Here is a 23,808-nt window from a genome sequence, read left to right as displayed (position 1 = left end):
AGGAAATCTATGCGGATCACAAGGCTACAATCAGGAAATCTATGCGGATCACAAGGCTACAATCAGGAAATCTATGCGGATCACCGGGTTACAATCAGGAAATCTATGCAGATCACAAGGTTACAATCAGGAAATCTATGCAGATCACAAAGGTTACAATCAGGAAATCTATGCAGATCACAAGGTTACAATCAGGAAATCTATGCAGATCACAAGGTTACAATCAGGAAATCTATGCAGATCACAAGGTTACAATCAGGAAATCTATGCAGATCACAAGGTTACAATCAGGAAATCTATGCAGATCACAAGGTTACAATCAGGAAATCTATGCAGATCACAAGGTTACAATCAGGAAATCTATGCAGATCACAAGGTTACAATCAGGAAATCTATGCAGATCACAAGGTTACAATCAGGAAATCTATGCAGATCACCAGGTTACAATCAGGAAATCTATGCAGATCACAAGGTTACAATCAGGAAATCTATGCAGATCACCAGGTTACAATCAGGAAATCTATGCAGATCACCAGGTTACAATCAGGAAATCTATGCAGATCACAAGGTTACAATCAGGAAATCTATGCAGATCACAAAGTTACAATCAGGAAATCTATGCGGATCATAAGGTTACAATCAGGAAATCTATGCAGATCACCAGGTTACAATCAGGAAATCTATGCAGATCACCAGGTTACAATCAAGAAATCTATGCAGATCACAAGGTTACAATCAGGAAATCTATGCAGATCACAAGGTTACAATCAGGAAATCTATGCAGATCACAAGGTTACAATCAGGAAATCTATGCAGATCACCAGGTTACAATCAGGAAATCTATGCAGATCACAAGGTTACAATCAGGAAATCTATGCAGATCACCAGGTTACAATCAGGAAATCTATGCGGATCATAAGGTTACAATCAGGAAATCTATGAGGATCACAAAGGTTACAATCAGGAAATCTATGCGGATCACAAGGTTACAATCAGGAAATCTATGCGGATCACCAGGTTACAATCAGGAAATGTATGCGGATCACCAGGCTACAATCAGGAAATCTATGCAGATCATAAGGTTACAATCAGGAAATCTATGCAGATCACAAGGTTACAATCAGGAAATGTATGAGGATCACCAGGTTACAATCAGGAAATCTATGCGGATCACAAGGTTACAATCAGGAAATCTATGCAGATCACAAGGCTACAATCAGGAAATCTATGAGGATCACCAGGTTACAATCAGGAAATGTATGCGGATCACCAGGTTACAATCAGGAAATGTATGCGGATCACCAGGTTACAATCAGGAAATCTATGCAGATCACAAGGTTACAATCAGGAAATCTATGCAGATCACAAGGTTACAATCAGGAAATGTATGAGGATCACCAGGTTACAATCAGGAAATCTATGAGGATCACCAGGTTACAATCAGGAAATCTATGCGGATCACCAGGTTACAATCAGGAAATCTATGCGGATCACAAAGTTACAATCAGGAAATCTATGCGGATCACAAAGTTACAATCAGGAAATCTATGCGGATCATAAGGTTACAATCAGGAAATCTATGAGGATCACAAAGGTTACAATCAGGAAATCTATGCAGATCACCAGGTTACAATCAGGAAATCTATGCAGATCACCAGGTTACAATCAGGAAATCTATGCAGATCACAAGGTTACAATCAGGAAATCTATGCAGATCACCAGGTTACAATCAGGAAATCTATGCAGATCACCAGGTTACAATCAGGAAATCTATGCAGATCACCAGGTTACAATCAGGAAATCTATGAGGATCACAAAGGTTACAATCAGGAAATCTATGCAGATCACCGGGTTACAATCAGGAAATCTATGCAGATCACAAGGTTACAATCAGGAAATCTATGAGGATCACAAAGGTTACAATCAGGAAATCTATGCAGATCACCAGGTTACAATCAGGAAATCTATGCAGATCACCGGGTTACAATCAGGAAATCTATGCGGATCACAAGGTTACAATCAGGAAATCTATGCAGATCACCGGGTTACAATCAGGAAATCTATGCAGATCACCAGGTTACAATCAGGAAATCTATGAGGATCACAAAGGTTACAATCAGGAAATCTATGCGGATCACAAGGTTACAATCAGGAAATCTATGCGGATCACCAGGCTACAATCAGGAAATGTATGCGGATCACCAGGTTACAATCAGGAAATCTATGCAGATCACAAGGTTACAATCAGGAAATCTATGCGGATCATAAGGTTACAATCAGGAAATCTATGCAGATCACCAGGTTACAATCAGGAAATCTATGCGGATCATAAGGTTACAATCAGGAAATCTATGCAGATCACAAGGTTACAATCAGGAAATCTATGCAGATCACCAGGTTACAATCAGGAAATGTATGCGGATCACCAGGTTACAATCAGGAAATCTATGCGGATCACCAGGTTACAATCAGGAAATCTATGCGGATCACCAGGTTACAATCAGGAAATCTATGCAGATCACAAGGTTACAATCAGGAAATCTATGCGGATCATAAGGTTACAATCAGGAAATCTATGAGGATCACAAAGGTTACAATCAGGAAATCTATGCGGATCACAAGGTTACAATCAGGAAATCTATGCGGATCACCAGGTTACAATCAGGAAATCTATGCGGATCACCAGGCTACAATCAGGAAATGTATGCGGATCACCAGGTTACAATCAGGAAATCTATGCGGATCATAAGGTTACAATCAGGAAATCTATGCAGATCACAAGGTTACAATCAGGAAATCTATGAGGATCACCAGGTTACAATCAGGAAATCTATGCAGATCACAAGGTTACAATCAGGAAATCTATGCAGATCACCAGGTTACAATCAGGAAATGTATGCGGATCACCAGGTTACAATCAGGAAATCTATGCAGATCACAAGGTTACAATCAGGAAATGTATGCAGATCACCAGGCTACAATCAGGAAATGTATGCGGATCACCAGGTTACAATCAGGAAATCTATGCGGATCACCAGGTTACAATCAGGAAATGTATGCGGATCACCAGGTTACAATCAGGAAATGTATGCGGATCACCAGGTTACAATCAGGAAATGTATGCGGATCACCAGGTTACAATCAGGAAATGTATGCGGATCACCAGGTTACAATCAGGAAATCTATGCGGATCACCAGGTTACAATCAGGAAATGTATGCGGATCACCAGGTTACAATCAGGAAATGTATGCGGATCACCAGGCTACAATCAGGAAATCTTGGATGATTGGGTCATGAGTTTCTGCAGGAGGGAGACGAGGCCATATGTGCCCAATTCTAGAGGCAGGAAATGACAGATAACGACCTTTGTGCCACTAATTATGCACAAACTTGGTAATTAACTTTGCATCTGACAGAGCTGCTGAATGAGCTAAAGATAGGAGGATTAGTACAATGGGATAAACATTCCGCATTGTTTGTGGATTATCCCGGGGAGAGATCGGTGCTCAGTTCAGGAGACCACGGAAAGGCTGGAGGCTTAGGTGCCGGTGCCACGGAATCAGTCCACTCTGAACACTGGCATCTCAATGGCACCATGGTTGGACGGCAGCCTGGATTCGGGACATGGCCGGTCACAGCTGCACTGAAACTTCACTAGAAAACAAGAGGATTATTTAAGGAGAGAAACGATAATACAAAACATTCCTGCTCCCAATAACGCCAAGTTTGAGTCTGGTTTCAATGAGAATTCCAGCCATTTCATCCCGGCAGAACTTGACATTTTTTGCATGTGAAATTCTAATGGAATGAATGATATTTCGGTTCCAAAATACCCCAACATGCTTTTCTTCTTAAGTGTTTGGAGGCCGCGGTGGGAATACTGGGGTTAATACATAAATCACAGGGTCGCCACCTGGTGGTCAATGTCAAGAAAGCAACCTTTGTAGCAAACAGTAGACCCCTCCTAAATCTGCAGGGATCCCCAAAAATACACTTCCACGCAGGGGCACATTTCTTCCTTTCTATTAACAGTGATCTATGTAGTGACTTCCTGACGTGCTTGTGGTGCTTACACTACAGGGTTACAGTGTTAAACATAATGGGGTCAAAAAAGCATTGTTGCATAAAAAAAAAAGACAAGAGATGTATTGCTTTCCAGCCAAGCTTAAAAGGGTATTCCCATCTCCAAGATCCTATCCCAATATGTAGTAGGTGTAATAATATTCACAAATACCTCCAATTAGAAATGTAGCATAGTTCCTCTGATTAGCTATGCCACGTACCTCATGTGCAGGGATTGCAGTAACTTACCTGTCCGTGGTTACGATCACTCATAGTGACAGTGGTCGTAACCATGGATACCTAAGCTACTGCAATGCCTTACACATGGGGTAAGCGACATAGCTAATCAGGAGAACTATATTACGTTTCTAATTGGAGGTATTTGCTTATAATATTGCACCTACTACATATTGGGATAGGCTCTAACACCCCTTTAAGTAATAGGTCACAGCTGTGCAATAAAGGAGCAGAGCTGCAGTGCACATCATGGGGATTAAAGGGCAGAATCAGAGTGATGATCGAGTCCGCGGCAATCCAGCTAATCAGGAGTCACTGAGAGGATCAGGGGTTGTAATACAGACAGGCGATGACATATCCAGGGAGCTGGCATGTTCTCCTCGTGTGTGCGCTCACATAAACGACGTACAACGCTCCGGACTATGTTGGCGCTATGTACAAATAAAAGTTAATAATCGCTAGTAAATGATCTGTTACAGAAATGCAGACTGTACCAGGAGTCCACAGATGATCAGAATCACAGTGGTCCCGTGTCCCCTCCATATTGCTGTGTCACGGTGAAGCAGCTGCCTCTGCTGGGGGGGATTGTTCCGCTGCATCCTCAGTCGGTGGTCATAAATTAAAGGGATGCACACATTCCAAGGGACGGAGGAATGTGCCGTCCTCATTTCCCAAGGCATGGCTCCGCTCTCCCTCGCTGGACTTCACTCGCAGTGCATTTTTCTGTTGGAGCTTGCTGTTCTGAGGATCGTGGGGGTTTATGATTATTTAGCGCTTATTAACCGTCCAAAATGGAATTAAACGTACGAATATTCTGTACTCTGGAGAGAACCGCTGTGGAACTACAAGTCACAGCCGGACTTACAGCTATGTGGATGCAGACAGTAGATTTAAGAAAATTTCATCCTGCAACTATTTATCCCCAAAAGTCGTGAGGCTCCAGACGAACACGTCCACATAATTATTGGGCACAGATTTCACCCTCAATATAACCTGCTGAGCCAACATCGGAAACATTGGGGTGGACTGGGGTTGGTGTTCCAATTATCCCGTTGTGGGGGAAGGAGTGGTAAACCTTTATATGTTCTGTAAAAAGTTTATCACTTGATGTTCTCAGGAATATTTTTTACCTTGTTTGCACATAATCTAATTATTGATATTGTAATCTCTGCTGTTACCACTAGATGGCCCTGTTGTAGCAGAGGATATAAAAAGAGCTGAGAGCTGAAGGTAGAGTCAGTGTGTGGCTGAAGCCACATGTGCTGCCAGGAGAAGCTGTTAACTTCAGCCATTAGTTTGGAAGCCTCCATGGAGAGGACAAGGGGAACTATAACTGATATAGAGTAGCGGAATAACAGTACAGTCGTGGTCAAAGCTTTCAGACCGATACAAATTTTGCTTTTCACAAAGTTTGCTGCTTCAGTTTTCATGGTGACAATTTGCATTAAATGACTTAAAAATAATTTTAAAGCACAAAAAACCATACTTGCACGGAATTTCAGAATTTCAGCCTTGCCACAAAATGATCTGCTTAGATTATTTCAGTTATATTAGGAGAAAGTGTTAACGAGGACAAGGCAGCTGATATGATATCACTGTGTCATGCTAATTGCTTCTATACCACAGGCTGGTTACTTTTAAAGCAGGCTTGTGCTTGACATTATTGTCGTCTTCGGTTAACCATGGAATCATCACTGCTTTGCATCAAAAGGGCTTTACAGGCAAGGACATTGCAGCACTGCACGTACAGTGAGGTGAAGGCTTTTGGAGGATGGCCTGTTGTCAAGAAGGGCAACAAAGAAGCTACTTCTGTCCAAGAAAAACCATCAAGGACAGACTGACATGAGCGCTTCCATAAGTCCTGTATAATAAGTGTAAAGCATCCCAAGACCATTCATGTGTGGGGGCTCACTCACAATTTTGCCTAAGAATACTGCTATGAATAAATAATGAAATCTAAACCTCCTAGAGCAGTGTTCCCTAAGTTTGGTCCTCAAGAGCCACCAATAGGTCGTGTTTTCAAGATTTCCTTAGTGTGGCCCAGGTGATGGAATTATTGCCTATCTAGATGATGGAATTCTCACCTGGGCAATACTAAGGAAATCCTGAAAACATGACCCGTTGGTGGCTCTTGAGGACCAAACTTGGGGAACACTGTCCTAGAGCAACGTCTCCCATTGTCCAGGAGCAATCTGGTGATGAACAATGCATTGTCCAGCATGATGGAGACCGTGTCACAAAGCAAAAGTGATAACCGAGTGGCTCGGTGAAGAAAACATCGAAGTTTTGGGGTCAATGCCTGGGAACTCCCCAGATCTCAATCCCATTGAGAACCTGTGGTCAATCCTCAAAAAAGCAGAAGAACAAGCAAAAACACAAATTGTGATGAACTCCAACTACTCATTAGGTAAGAATGGACGGTCAGTCGGGATTTGGCCAAGAAGCTCATATCCATCTGCCGGGGAGAAGGGCAGAAGTCTGGAGAAATAAGAGACAACACTGGGAATATCGAGTCTTTACATAAACTTCATGTATTTGTCAATAAAAGATTTTGGCATTGGTATATATCCTGTGCCAGGTCCTTCTCACAAAGTACTCAAAAGCAACGTAGAGCCACCATGATTGCTTCACTTCTCTCTATTCTGCTCTGACACCAGGGACAGCAGCTCTTCAATTATGGCAGCGAATACCTGAGATGGCAGAATGAGCCCATAAAGCCCTAGAACAGTGCTGGCAGTGCCTCACCCGACGGCCTCATCCGCTGGCCTCACCTGACGGCCTCAACAGACGGCCCGCCTGCCTCGCCAGACGGCCCGCCTGCCTCGCCCGACGGCCCACCTGCCTCGCCCGACGGCCCGCCTGCCTCGACCGACGGCCCGCCTGCCTCAACCGACGGCCTCGACCGACGGCCCGCCAGCCTCACCCGATGGGCATCTCCCTACACTGAAGCTCATAAACAAGAGACAGAGCGACAACCCACTGTTTATTCTACGAGCTGGCACCAAATAACCAAGATCATCCCTAGAAATGAAGCTCTGGATTTCCAGGAAATGTTCGTGGTAAGAATGAGAGATAATGGGAATAACATCCCTGTTTCTTCCTATTATGGGCTGTTGTCTCTATTAAATAATGAGAAAAATAAAATGTGTTCAACATTAGAAATTTTTAACATGAAATCCGGTCCCTAGAGGGAAAAGAAAAAGGAAGCAAAGTGACCCCAACTTCTAATAATACGCCCTGTGACAAGAAACGAACCGTGTGAAACTCTAATTACAACCATTCAGAAAGGATGAGAGTTGATGCCCAGCTGGAAACGTCCATGCACAATACCGGGCAAGGTGAAGACCACACCAACCAGAGGATAAGGAAGCCATGGTTGACCACCTTATCCTGCGCGAGGCCATACAGCAGCCACTGCGGCCTCAACCCTCAGCCATCAAACACGTGGGCATAGGATGGTGAAAGGGGTTTGGTATCCCATATGGTGCTCAAAACCCAAAATCAGACAACCAGGGCTGAACCAATAACTTTCAAAAAACGGTCTCATTTTATGGTCGTCTGACTTCGCCCTTGAAGGGAGTAACGATGGCAAAATGTTCTTACCCAATGCAAATAAGATTAAAGAAAGTTACTCTCACGTCAGAATTCGTCATATGTGCGCTGTCCGTTTTTTCCTATGATGTACCTACAGGCACATTGACATTTTTGGGGTGACTCACAAGTGTTACTTTGGTGACCGATTGTCCACATAAAACAGAAAAAGCAGCGGCATGTCCTTTGTGGATAGAATGCGACCATACAAGTGATTGCATCAGTAAAAAAAAAAAAAAAGGAGACAGCACAACGATGGCATCCGAGTGCTGTCCATTTGTCATGCACCAGTTAACAAGAAAAGTTTGGGAAACCTTTATTACTTTTTTCTTTGTATACAAACACAAAGAATGACACACGGACGGGAACACCGGATAAAAACAGATTTGGCGCACTGATAACAATCAGTTGGTTTGTGCGGAATAAGACCTCAGCGTTGAAAAGATAAAAACTGCTGATAGCAGCAAATGAGGTGGTGTAAAAAGGGATGTGTGAGAAATAACGAATGATGGCGCTAATCCACTCCAATCAATTAGACGTGAAAATAAAAGTAAGAGAACGAGGACTGACTCCCGGTATCGCAGACTGGACTGACTCCCGGTATCGCAGACTGGACTGACTCCCGGTATCGCAGACTGGACTGACTCCCGGTATCGCACACTGGACTGACTCCCGGTATCGCACACTGGACTGACTCCCGGTATCGCACACTGGACTGACTCCCGGTATCGCACACTGGACTGACTCCCGGTATCGCACACTGGACTGACTCCCGGTATCGCAGACTGGACTGACTCCCGGTATCGCAGACTGGACTGACTCCCGGTATCGCAGACTGGACTGACTCCCGGTATCGCAGACTGGACTGACTCCCGGTATCGCACACTGGACTGACTCCCGGTATCGCACACTGGACTGACTCCCGGTATCGCACACTGGACTGACTCCCGGTATCGCACACTGGACTGACTCCCGGTATCGCACACTGGACTGACTCCCGGTATCGCACACTGGACTGACTCCCGGTATCGCACACTGGACTGACTCCCGGTATCGCACACTGGACTGACTCCCGGTATCGCACACTGGACTGACTCCCGGTATCGCAGACTGCACTGACTCCCGGTATCGCAGACTGCACTGACTCCCGGTATCGCACACTGGACTGACTCCCGGTATCGCACACTGGACTGACTCCCGGTATCGCACACTGGACTGACTCCCGGTATCGCACACTGGACTGACTCCCGGTATCGCACACTGGACTGACTCCCGGTATCGCACACTGGACTGACTCCCGGTATCGCACACTGGACTGACTCCCGGTATCGCACACTGGACTGACTCCCGGTATCGCACACTGGACTGACTCCCGGTATCGCAGACTGGACTGACTCCCGGTATCGCACACTGGACTGACTCCCGGTATCGCACACTGGACTGACTCCCGGTATCTCAGACTGGACTGACTCCCGGTATCGCAGACTGGACTGACTCCCGGTATCGCAGACTGGACTGACTCCCGGTATCGCACACTGGACTGACTCCCGGTATCTCAGACTGCACTGACTCCCGGTATCGCAGACTGGACTGACTCCCGGTATCGCAGACTGGACTGACTCCCGGTATCGCACACTGGACTGACTCCCGGTATCGCACACTGGACTGACTCCCGGTATCGCACACTGGACTGACTCCCGGTATCGCACACTGGACTGACTCCCGGTATCGCACACTGGACTGACTCCCGGTATCGCACACTGGACTGACTCCCGGTATCGCACACTGGACTGACTCCCGGTATCGCACACTGGACTGACTCCCGGTATCGCACACTGGACTGACTCCCGGTATCGCACACTGGACTGACTCCCGGTATCGCACACTGGACTGACTCCCGGTATCGCACACTGGACTGACTCCCGGTATCACACACTGGACTGACTCCCGGTATCGCACACTGGACTGACTCCCAGTATCGCACACTGGACTGACTCCCGGTATCGCAGACTGGACTGACTCCCGGTATCGCACACTGGACTGACTCCCGGTATCGCACACTGGACTGACTCCCGGTATCGCACACTGGACTGACTCCCAGTATCGCACACTGGACTGACTCCCGGTATCGCAGACTGGACTGACTCCCGGTATCGCACACTGGACTGACTCCCGGTATCGCACACTGCACTGACTCCCGGTATCGCACACTGGACTGACTCCCGGTATCTCAGACTGCACTGACTCCCGGTATCGCAGACTGCACTGACTCCCGGTATCGCAGACTGGACTGACTCCCGGTATCGCAGACTGGAGTTCCTTCATCTGCCCATGTAAAAGGACATTTAATCCTTTACTAAGAGGTTATTTTACAGCGCACTGAAAGCACAAGTCCCAATACTGACGGGTTAACAGCAGTCATAAAGCAAGAGAAGTTTTGTAGCAATAATAACTATGTTACATAAACAACTAATGTGTCTGTTTATTTTCTAGTCTCCTATTAATAATATTGTGCCTTGTTGAAGATCTGGAGGTCGACCCAATGTACACCAAGCGGTCACCATCAGCCAAGAGAAATAATAATTCCATTTGCTTCTGACATTTTTTTACAAGAGATATTCTAGTACATAGCAGGCAGTATTATAGTAGTTATATTCCTGTACATAGGAGCAGTATTATAGTAGTTATACTCTTGTACATAGGAGCAGTATTATAGTAGTTATATTCTTGTACATAGGGGCAGTATTATAGTAGTTATATTAGTATTATAGTAGTTATATTCTTGTACATAGATGCAGTATTATAGTAGTTATATTCTAGTACATAGCAGGCAGTATTATAGTAGTTATATTCCTGTACATAGGAGCAGTATTATAGTAGTTATATTCCTGTACATAGGGGGCAGTATTATAGTAGTTATATTCTGGTACATAGGAGCAGTATTATAGTAGTTATATTCTTGTACATAGGGGGCAGTATTATAGTAGTTATATTCTGGTACATAGGGGGCAGTATTATAGTAGTTATATTCTGGTACATAGGAGCAGTATTATAGTAGTTATATTCTTGTACATAGGGGCAGTATTATAGTAGTTATATTCTTGTACATAGGAGCAGTATTATAGTAGTTATATTCTTGTACATAGGAGCAGTATTATAGTAGTTATATTCTTGTACATAGGAGCAGTATTATAGTAGTTATATTCTTGTACATAGGGGCAGTATTATAGTAGTTATATTCTTGTACATAGGGGCACTATTATAGTAGTTATATTCTTGTACATAGGAGCAGTATTATAGTAGTTATATTCCTGTACATAGGAGCAGTATTATAGTAGTTATATTCCTGTACATAGGAGCAGTATTATAGTAGTTATATTCCTGTACATAGGAGCAGTATTATAGTAGTTATATTCCTGTACATAGGAGCAGTATTATAGTAGTTATATTCCTGTACATAGGAGCAGTATTATAGTAGTTATATTCCTGTACATAGGAGCAGTATTATAGTAGTTATATTCTTGTACATAGGAGCAGTATTATAGTAGTTATATTCCTGTACATAGGAGCAGTATTATAGTAGTTATATTCCTGTATATAGGAGCAGTATTATAGTAGTTATATTCTTGTACATAGGGGCAGTATTATAGTAGTTATATTCTGGTACATAGGGGCAGTATTATAGTAGTTATATTCCTGTACATAGTGGCAGTATTATAGTAGTTATATTCTTGAACATAGGAGCAGTATTATAGTAGTTATATTCTTGTACATAGGGGCAGTATTATAGTAGTTATATTCCTGTACATAGGAGCAGTATTATAGTAGTTATATTCTTGTACATAGGAGCAGTATTATAGTAGTTATATTCCTGTATATAGGAGCAGTATTATAGTAGTTATATTCTTGTACATAGTGGCGGTATTATAGTAGTTATATTCTTGTACATAGGGGCAGTATTATAGTAGTTATATTCTTATACATAGGGGCAGTATTATAGTAGTTATATTCCTGTACATAGGAGCAGTATTACAGTAGTTATATTCTTGTACATAGGAGCAGTATTATAGTAGTTATATTCCTGTACATAGGAGCAGTATTATAGTAGTTATATTCCTGTATATAGGAGCAGTATTATAGTAGTTATATTCTTGTACATAGGAGCAGTATTATAGTAGTTATATTCTTGTACATAGGAGCAGTATTATAGTAGTTATATTCTGGTACATAGGGGCAGTATTATAGTAGTTATATTCTTGTACATAGGAGCAGTATTATAGTAGTTATATTCCTGTACATAGGAGCAGTATTATAGTAGTTATATTCCTGTATATAGGAGCAGTATTATAGTAGTTATATTCTTGTACATAGGAGCAGTATTATAGTAGTTATATTCCTGTATATAGGAGCAGTATTATAGTAGTTATATTCTTGTACATAGGGGCAGTATTATAGTAGTTATATTCTTGTACATAGGAGCAGTATTATAGTAGTTATATTCTGGTACATAGGGGTAGTATTATAGTAGTTATATTCCTGTATATAGGAGCAGTATTATAGTAGTTATATTCTTGTACATTGGGGCAGTATTATAGTAGTTATATTCCTGTATATAGGAGCAGTATTATAGTAGTTATATTCTTGTACATAGGAGCAGTATTATAGTAGTTATATTCTTGTATATAGGAGCAGTATTATAGTAGTTATATTCTTGTACATAGGGGCAGTATTATAGTAGTTATATTCTTGTACATAGGAGCAGTATTATAGTGGTTATATTCTTGTACATAGGGAGCAGTATTATAGTAGTTATATTCAAAGATATAATGAGCCAGAGGGAGATACTTTACCGTTCATTGGAGCTTATAAAATAAATTAAGCAGCAGTCAGTTACAAAGGAAACACTATAGTAAAAATTACCAAATGTTACTGTCTCTGGCAGCAGACAGGGTAAAATGATTGACTTATGAGGGATGACAGACAAAACAGGAATGAGACTGCCCCAGACCTATATTAACCCATCAGTGACCGGGTCACACAAGGCCAGACTGACTCATTAACAAAACACTGGGGGTACAAGGTACTTGACTACTCCCTATAGGAACAGAGGTCAAAGTCAATATGGATAAAAGCCTACAGGGATCACACTCCGCATTTCTTCCTGTCACCACTAACAATATGATGGTGGATCTCTGGAATCTGCGACATCCAATCTACGATTTACACTGTTTGGAGGTTTTCCATGACACCAGGTACAAAAGTAAAGTTGATCTCACATTTCATGCACAGGAGACGGCAGGAATTTAAGGAACTTTACACAACCAGGATCTGGATCAAAGCAGATCTCTACTCAAAGAAAGGGAAAAAAAGAAAAAGAACAAAATATATACAGTATATGGTGTAAGCTTTTCTTTTCTCAGACAGCTTGCTATGATTCTTATAAGGACCTTCATAAAAGTAACCAATAAATTTAAGCAGCCATATTTACTGTAATATATTTATAAAACCTAACAATATTCTCAACATCTTTTTTATCTTATAGTCAGAATAATTACATCTGAACAGAATAACTGTGTACAAACATTTCTTGATCCTGAGTTACATCCTGTATTATACTCCAGAGCTGCACTCACTATTCTGCTGGTGCAGTCACTGCGTACATACATTACATTACTGATCCTGAGTTACATCCTGTATTATACTCCAGAGCTGCACTCACTCTTCTGCTGGTGGAATCACTGTGTACATACATTACATTACTGATCCTGAGTTACATCCTGTATTATACTGCAGAGCTGCACTCACTCTTCTGCTGGTGGAATCACTGTGTACATACATTACATTACTGATCCTGAGTTACATCCTGTATTATACTGCAGAGCTGCACTCACTATTCTGCTGGTGCAGTCACTGTGTACATACATTACATTACTGATCCTGAGTTATATCCTGTATTATACTCCAGAGCTGCACTCACTATTCTGCTGGTGCAGTCACTGTGTACATACATTACATTACTGATCCTGAGTTACATCCTGTATTATACTGCAGAGCTGCACTCACTCTTCTGCTGGTGGAATCACTGTGTACATACATTACATTACTGATCCTGAGTTACATCCTGTATTATACTGCAGAGCTGCACTCACTATTCTGCTGGTGCAGTCACTGTGTACATACATTACATTACTGATCCTGAGTTATATCCTGTATTATACTCCAGAGCTGCACTCACTATTCTGCTGGTGCAGTCACTGTGTACATACATTACAGTACTGATCCTGAGTTACATCCTGTATTATACTCCAGAGCTGCAATCACTATTCTGCTGGTGCAGTCACTGTGTACATACATTACATTACTGATCCTGAGTTATATCCTGTATTATACTCCAGAGCTGCACTCACTATTCTGCTGGTGCAGTCACTGTGTACATACATTACAGTACTGATCCTGAGTTACATCCTGTATTATACTCCAGAGCTGCAATCACTATTCTGCTGGTGCAGTCACTGTGTACATACATTACAGTACTGATCCTGAGTTACATCCTGTATTATACCGCAGAGCTGCACTCACTATTCTGCTGGTGCAGTCACTGTGTACATACATTACATTACTGATCCTGAGTTATATCCTGTATTATACTCCAGAGCTGCACTCACTATTCTGCTGGTGCAGTCACTGTGTACATACATTACAGTACTGATCCTGAGTTACATCCTGTATTATACTCCAGAGCTGCACTCACTATTCTGCTGGTGCAGTCACTGTGTACATACATTACATTACTGATCCTGTACTGATGCCGAGTTACATCCTAACCAAACCAGAGAATAACAGTCAAGAGTCCGAATATATACAAATATACAAAAAATCTTTATTAATAATAACAGATAAAAACATAACAGGAGGAAACAATCCCCGTGCTACCCATAGCATACACCTGAAAAGGGCAGGGGGTAAGTGTCTATAATGTATGCAAATCCACACACTGACCGTACAAAGAATCCTATAATGATGTAGGACTAATAGAACATGGCTGCATGTAAAAAGTACTCAAGTTTATGATTTAACAGCAGGAAAAGCCTACCCAGAGTATACATACCGGTCAGTGTAAGAATATTACTTGTGCGAACAGGCACTTCTCCCCTTTCCACCCCGACGCGCGTTTCGGCTGATGCCTTTCTGAAGGGGTATACTCTGGGTAGGCTTTTTTCTGCTGTTAAATCATAAACTTGAGTACTTTTTTACATGCAGCCATGTTCTATTAGTCCTACATCATTATTGGATTCTTTGTACGGTCAGTGTGTGGATTTGCATACATTATAGGCACTTACCCCCTGCCCTTTTCAGGTGCATGCTATGGGTAGCACGGGGATTGTTTCCTCCTGTTATGTGTACATACATTACTGATCCTGTACTGATCCTGAGTAACATCCTGTATTATACTCCAGAGCTGCACTCACTATTCTGCTGGTGCAGTCACTATGTACATACATTACATTACTGATCCTGAGTTACATGCTGTATTATACCCCAGAGCTGCACTCACTATTCTGCTGGTGCAGTCACTGTGTACATACATTACATTACTGATCCTGAGTTACATCCTGTATTATACTCCAGAGCTGCACTCACTATTCTGCTGGTGCAGTCACTGTGTACATACATTACTGATCCTGAGTTACATCCTGTATTATACTCCAGAGCTGCACTCACTATTCTGCTGGTGCAGTCACTGTGTACATACATTACATTACTGAACCTGAGTTACATCCTGTATTATACCCCAGAGCTGCGCTCACTATTCTGCTGGTGCAATCACTGTGTACATACATTACATTACTGATCCTGAGTTACATCCTGTATTATACCCCAGAGCTGCACTCACTATTCTGCTGGTGGAGTCACTGTGTACATACATTACATTACTGATCCTGAGTCACATCCTGTATTATACCCCAGAGCTGCACTCACTATTCTGCTGGTGCAGTCACTGTGTACATACATTACATTACTGATCCTGAGTTACATCCTGTATTATACCCCAGAGCTGCACTCTATGTTCAGTGGAACAATAATATAATGAATATAATGAATTTACAAAATACTGTCGCTGTTTATGTAATTATTTATGTAAACTGCAATCTAGGGATCACGGGTGGAAAGTAACTAGTGGTGCAGGGATCATTGAAGAATGGGATCTCCGGGGAACGTCCAGGAACCTCTAGAGGCTGGAGATGTTCACACCGGATCTTATTTTTAAACAGATGGAAGAACTTAAACTGATTGAGGACTAAAAAGGAGATTTTGTGGCTCAGGCACCGGGGAGGGAACACTGCGCGGCTGAGATCTGCAGAGCCGGCCCATAAATACCGCCTGAGTGCGAAACACAAAACTGTATTATTACACAACCAGAATAGTTGTGTCTTCTCTTTGTTGACTCAGGTCTTTGGGGCTAAGCCGCGCTCCGAACACGGTGATCCTCTTACTTCCAAAATCTGAAGTTATTTCTGGATTGGGGCAAATCAAGAATTTTGACCTTAGCTGATCTTTGCTTTCCGCCAATTCTAAAATCTCTTACAGGAAATGGAAAAGAAATTCTGGAGAAAAAAAATGATTTAATTTTATCTGGAAATGGACATGGCCACCTTAATAAAAACAAAGATAAATAAATGGACACAGTGACTGTACCAGCAGAATAGTGAGTGCAGCTCTGGGGTATAATACAGGATGTAACTCAGGATCAGTAATGTAATGTATGTACACAGTGACTGCACCAGCAGAATAGTGAGTTCAGCTCTGGAGTATAATACAGGATGTAACTCAGGATCAGTGATATAATGTATGTACACAGTGACTGTACCAGCAGAATAGTGAGTGCAGCTCTGGGGTATAATACAGGATGTAACTCAGGATCAGTAATGTAATGTATGTACACAGTGACTGCACCAGCAGAATAGTGAGTGCAGCTCTGGGGTATAATACAGGATGTAACTCAGGATCAGTAATGTAATGTATGTACACAGTGACTGCACCAGCAGAATAGTGAGTGCAGCTCTGGGGTATAATACAGGATGTAACTCAGGAGTTAAGGAATGTTGGATACCAAACATATTATTCTGACTTCTTGGATATACAATATCACTTCCTCCACCATTCTCAGTTTTGGCACGCAGGTGCCCTTGCAGCTATCACTAGGGTGAACGTACCCCTGCTAACAGGTATTTTGGATCAGACCCCTCGGGGTCTTGCTGCGGTGTTCTGCTCAGCGATGACCAATGTGACCATCGCACTGCAGACATTATTCGCACTGATGCAGCACAGTTACGTTTGATTTTAGGAGCGCGGCAATCATCATTATTTCTCTTTGCCGTTTCCATGAAATCGTGTAGGGTCATGACGTACAGACGGCGTTGTCTAAACACTTTGGATTCAGTAGGTGATTTCACTTTCAGTAACATTAGTTTCTTAAAATACCAAAAGTTATGGCAGCGTCCCGGCTTATGTATGGAAAGTTTAGGGGGCAGGGGAAGCGTCTGCTTCCACCGACAGCTCAAATTATATTAAAGGAATGTTCAGTGATTGTCTCTTTCTTCCTCCATCCTTGGGAAGTGCAAGGCCGAGGATGATGTGATCACAGGAGGAAACTACGGACAGGTGCCGAATGGAAACCGGCGGGGGACTAAGAAAAGATGGAAAGGAAAGTGACAGAGCTCAGCACGGAGGTCACTACTGACGAGCCAAACCGGGCTCCGACCTGTCACTCTGGTGCAGGAAAGTATGAGATGCTGGGACTTGTAGTGCTCAAGTACAATGCAGACTCATGGGCACCAAGTCAAAACTAAGTCAAATGAGTATCAAACTATGAGCGGCAAAAGCACAAAAAGTGCCAAGGAATTTTGGGGGGAAGGAATTTTTTTCCCCAAAGTGGAGCTTACTGTTTGCCACATGGTTTTTTTTGCCTTCCTCTGGATCAACATGTTAGGGCAAGTTAGGTTAGGCTATGGGGTGAACTAGATGGACTTAAAGTCTTCCTTCAACCTTCATAACTATGTTACTATGTAACACTGTAATACAAGGCGCCCACGACACAATGCACCCGACAATGCACCCACGCCCCCGACAATGCACCCACGCCCCCGACACAATGCGCCCACGCCCCCGACACAATGCGCCCACGCCCCCGACACAATGCGCCCACGCCCCCGACACAATGCGCCCACGCCCCCGACACAATGCGCCCACGCCCCCGACACAATGCGCCCACGCACCCGACACAATGCGCCCACGCACGACACAATGCGCCCACGCACGACACAATGCGCCCACGCACGACACAATGCGCCCACGCACGACACAATGCGCCCACGCACGACACAATGCGCCCACGCACGACACAATGCGCCCACGCACGACACAATGCGCCCACGCACGACACAATGCGCCCACGCACGACACAATGCGCCCACGCACGACACAATGCGCCCACGCACGACACAATGCGCCCACGCACGACACAATGCGCCCACGCACGACACAATGCGCCCACGCACGACACAATGCGCCCACGCACGACACAATGCGCCCACGCACGACACAATGCGCCCACGCACGACAATGCGCCCACGCACGACACAATGCGCCCACGCACGACACAATGCGCCCACGCACGACACAATGCGCCCACGCACGACACAATGCGCCCACGCACGACACAATGCGCCCACGCACGACACAATGCGCCCACGCACGACACAATGCGCCCACGCACGACACAATGCGCCCACGCACGACACAATGCGCCCACGCACGACACAATGCGCCCACGCACGACACAATGCGCCCACGCACGACACAATGCGCCCACGCACGACACAATGCGCCCACGCACGACACAATGCGCCCACGCACGACACAATGCGCCCACGCACGACACAATGCGCCCACGCACGACACAATGCGCCCACGCACGACACAATGCGCCCACGCACGACACAATGCGCCCACGCACGACACAATGCGCCCACGCACGACACAATGCGCCCACGCACGACACAATGCGCCCACGCACGACACAATGCGCCCACGCACGACACAATGCGCCCACGCACGACACAATGCGCCCACGCACGACACAATGCGCCCACGCACGACACAATGCGCCCACGCACGACACAATGCGCCCACGCACGACACAATGCGCCCACGCACGACACAATGCGCCCACGCACCGGACACAATGCGCCCACGCACCGGACACAATGAGCCCACAACACAATGCACCCCGACACAATATGGCCACGACACAATGCGCCTCTGACACAATGCGTCCACACACCCGACACAATGCGGCCACGACACAATGCGGCCACGACACAATGCGGCCACGACACAATGCGGCCACGACACAATGCGGCCACGACACAATGCGGCCACGACACAATGCGGCCACGACACAATGCGGCCACGACACAATGCGGCCACGCACCCGATAAAATTAGCCTATGAACTATTAAGTGGCTGATAGCAGAAAACAATAGACTGCACTCATCTGCACAGCAATAAAAGAGAAAAACCAGACTGCAGGATCCCTGCCCCTTTAAGAGGGATAGCTTTACGATCTTTCCCCCTGAGCACCAGAACAGTACAATCCGTTAATTAATTTATGGCGTGGGGTAATATAAGGAGATTAATTAGAAAGCTATTTCCTTACAGTACGGAGAATTCTTACATTGTGAACAACAGGAAGTCAGAAACGCTGCGACCTCCGCGCTCAGGGTTTATGTAGATGACAGAGACAAAACAGAGTGAATCATGACTGCATTTTACGTGGCTGAGTCCCGGTAACACAATAAACCCCTCGCTGGTTATTAATTTAGCGATATGGGGGAAGGGTCAGCGCCTGATCCCCCCCCAACCCACGCATTGCACAAGTGGATGACTCTCCATGAGTCCGCCAGGAGAGGATTAACATTTCCCATCACCAAAGGAGGATGATGAAAACAAAGAAGATGAAAATATCCAAATTTTATGGGTTGTTTTTTTTTTTTTTTTTTACAATAAACAGGAGAGTTACAGAATATTAACCCCTTTTGTACTGACGAGTCGCATCTCTAGATCGAGCCCCCATAATCACATCGCACTTAGCTGGAAAATAAAAGTTTCACTCTTATAAGATGAACAAATTCATTCAAGGTCAATCACATTTTTAATTTTACATCCAAATCTGAATTTATTTTCTGATTTGCTTTGTGCCAGTTGTCATTTTGCTGGATTGTGGAGAGCCGAGAAAAGAGTTAAAAAAATAAAATGGAAAAATAAGATCTTCTCCTGGCTGTTCACCTGTCTCACCACTGCAGCTCCCCGCCAGGTGTTTCCTCCGGCTCCAGTCTCTTCTGGTCTTTCAGGTGACGTCTTCCTTAGCTCTGCGCTGAGTAGGTTGTGGGTGGGCTTGGGTGGTCCGCTGCCCCATCAGCACAGGAAGTGTCACACGTTGTGAAGTGACCGCATACTAACTTGTATTGCCAGAAGCATACTCCGTACAGAGAGGAGCAAGACACAGAAGAAGACCTTACCTGCCATGAAGACAAGTAGAGACCAAAGTCGGAGGACTAGGCGGAAAGCAGCAAGTGAAGAGATGAATATATACATTTTTTATTTTACCGTAATTATTTTTTAGCCCCTACATTTTTTATGCTCTGGTGCCCCAAAAGCACAGTAAGGCACATGGTGCTCCAAGAGACCTAAAAGCATAATACGGCACATGGTTCCCCAAGAGACCCAAGAGCACAATAAGGCACTTGATGCCCAAGAGACCCAAGAGCACAATAAGACACATGATGGCCCAAGAGCACAATACGCACATAGTGCCTCAAGAGACCCAAGAGCACAATAAGGCACATGGTGCTCCAAGAAACCTAAAAGCATAATACGGCACATGGTTCCCCAAGAGACCCAAGAGCACAATACGGAACATGGTGCCCCAAAAGACCCAAGAGCACTATAAGGCACATGATGGCCCAAGAGTTCCAAGAGCACAATACGCACATAGTGCCTCAAGAGGCCCAAGAGCACAATAAGGCACATCATGCCTCAAGAGACCCAAGAGCACAATAAGGCACATGATGCCCCAAGAGCACAATAAGGCACATCATGCCTCAAAAGACCCAAGAGCACAATAAGGCACATGGTGCCCCAAGAGACCCAAGAGCACAATAAGGCACATGGTGCCCCAAGAGCACAATAAGGCACATCATGCCTCAAGAGACCCAAGAGCACAATAAGGCACATGATGCTACAAGAGACCCAAGAGCACAATAAGGCACATGATGCTACAAGAGACCCAAGAGCACAATAAGGCACATGGTGCCCCAAGAGCACAATAAGGCACATCATGCCTCAAGAGACCCAAGAGCACAATAAGGCACATGGTGCCCCAAGAGCACAATAAGGCACATCATGCCTCAAGAAACCCAAGAGCACAATAAGGCACATGATGCTCCAAGAGACCCAAGAGCACAATAAGGCACATGATGCCCCAAGAGACCCAAGAGCACAATAAGGCACATGGTGCCCCAGGAGACCCAAGAGCACAATAAGGCACATGGTGCCCCAGGAGACCCAAGAGCACAATAAGGCACATGGTGCCCCAGGAGACCCAAGAGCACAATAAGGCACATGTTGCCCCAAAATATCCTACAGCACATTAAGGCACATGGTGCCCCAAGAGCACAATACGGAACATGGTGCCCTAAGAGATCCAAGAGCACAATAAGGCACATGGTGCCCCAAGAGCACAATAAGGCACATGATGCCTCAAGAGACCCAAGAGCACAAAAAGGCACATGGTGCCCCAAGAGCACAATAAGGCACATGATGCTTCAAGAGACCCAAGAGCACAATAAGGCACATGCAAAATACCCTACAGCACAATAAGGCACATAGTGCCCCAAGAGACCCAAGAGCATAATAAGGCACTTGGTGCCCCAAAATACCCTAGAGCACAATAAGGCACATGGTGCCCCAAGAGACCCTAGAGCACAATAAGGCACATGGTGCCCCAAGAGACCCTAGAGCACAATAAGGCACATGGTGCCCCAAGAGACCCAAGAGCACAATAATGCACATGGTGCCCTAAAATACCCAAGAGCACAATAAGGCACATGATGCCCCCAAAAGCACAATATGGCATATGGTGTCTCAAGAGACCCAAGAGCACAATATGGCACATTCTATTTCCATCAGATAAATTGAATGCAAATTGTATTTCCTGGACATTTTCAAGCGAGCTCCCGAATTCAATTTCCGGCATATTTGCCGAACACAGAAGCAGTGCAGATTGTAAGCCTTAAAGAATATCAAACATTGTAAAACAAATTCTGCAATTTTCTGATAAACATTTGGGCCGATTCAGCAAAAGAATGAGTTTGGTGCATGTAGTGAGTCAGAAATGTATTCAGCCATAAACCGCAGCACAGCCCTGGTTCCATTTACACCACTTTCTGCCCTAAATATCAGTGAAATCTGCTGGGCTCCGATCGGTCATGCCCCTCTTGCTAGGCATTGCTAAAAAAAAAAAAAAAAGTTGCAAACTTTTTTGAACAACTTTCCAAATTTCATCCCCCATAACGGTGTCATCAGGCATTTATTGCATAACTGTAAAAAGGGAATATTCCTATAAGACATGTACATGGATCGGATACAAATCTGGCAGGACTCACCCTACAGAACGCGGTGGCCAAAGGAAGAAGCTGCGCTGCGATGTCATATTCTTCGAAGCTGGAGCAGTCCTGGAAGGAAACACATGACAGATCTTATTGACGGGCTATCTGCAACTTCTAGCAATGAGTACAAAAGTTTCCCATTGAAGTTATTGCAGGATCGATTAAAAGAAGCGCTGCTTTAATAAAAAATAAAAAAAATGATTGCAGCAAAAAATTGAGAATATGAAATGACAGTCAGGGTTTTCTAATTGTGACGTACCCAGCAGAAGCCAATATTACCAAGAGACTGCACTAATCCTATACCGGCCTCCTGCTCATTGTGCCGCGGCTACTTCAGACAGATTACTGTATATTCTAAGTATTAGCAGCCATGACACTTGTATGACAAGTAATATTTACTGTCCGAATGTGGCCCGTCATGACGGGTGTGGAGCGGAGTCCTCAAGTGATGGATGGCAGCGCCAGCGACTGCCCAGCAATCAATATCTTTTATGAGATTTTCCATTGTCACAAGAGGAAACGATTACCCACCTGTAAGTGTAAGTGAGGGGCTAATATGGAGTACAGAGGGTAACGCAGGAGGTGGGCTGGATATGACCCGTATACACATCTGAGTTATCTCAATATTCTGTGTCCGGGAGAAGTTTCCTTTAGAAGGATGTTTAGGTATCCTAACATTTCTGAAATATGGCAGTCTACCCGGAGTGTGCATATGAGTGAAGCGCCATTGTATGGCAGAGACGACACTGGAGACGCCATTCTCAGGTGTGTGATGACCGGGCGTTATACCGGGGAGGAGTAGCAGTGACGGTATTACACGTGTAACGCCAATCGTCGAAACAAAGCAACATCTGCCATCTTTTCCAACTGAGGGGGACGAGCGGTGGCAAATGGGACAATAGCTAGTGACAATGAGGACAATCCCAACCCAGAAACATGGACAGAAATGGGGAGTGCTCTACTCCTAAATTCTAGACCCATCAACTACTACAGAATTTATGCCATCAAGTAACGACCATCCCAATCAGTGCCATCAAGTAATGACCATCCCCATCAGTGCCATCAAGTAACGACCATCCCCATCAGTGCCATAAAGTAAAGACCATCCCCATCAGTGCCATAAAGTAAAGACCATCCTCATCAGTGCCATAAAGTAGTGGCCATTCCCATGAGTGCCATAAAGTAAAG

At 44.5% G+C, this 23,808-nt stretch overlaps 1 protein-coding gene across 4 annotated transcripts in view; it reads right to left on the bottom strand.

Moving 5' to 3' along the window:
• The window catches only part of SBF2 (SET binding factor 2), a 254,030-nt gene that overhangs the window by 62,005 nt on the left and 168,217 nt on the right, over positions 1-23,808 (bottom strand). For all 4 annotated transcript variants that reach the window (XM_069738854.1, XM_069738853.1, XM_069738856.1 and 1 more), the window contains exon 17: positions 22,618-22,686. In XM_069738854.1, coding sequence (XP_069594955.1) covers positions 22,618-22,686 — 69 coding nt within the window. The remainder of the gene's footprint in view (positions 1-22,617; positions 22,687-23,808) is intronic.

This window comes from Ranitomeya imitator, chromosome 9, assembly GCF_032444005.1.
Source record: "Ranitomeya imitator isolate aRanImi1 chromosome 9, aRanImi1.pri, whole genome shotgun sequence".
In the NCBI taxonomy this organism is placed as follows: Eukaryota; Metazoa; Chordata; class Amphibia; order Anura; family Dendrobatidae; genus Ranitomeya; species Ranitomeya imitator.
The sequence above is the reverse complement of the archived record's forward strand: the minus strand, read 5'-3'. Positions and strand labels throughout refer to the sequence as shown.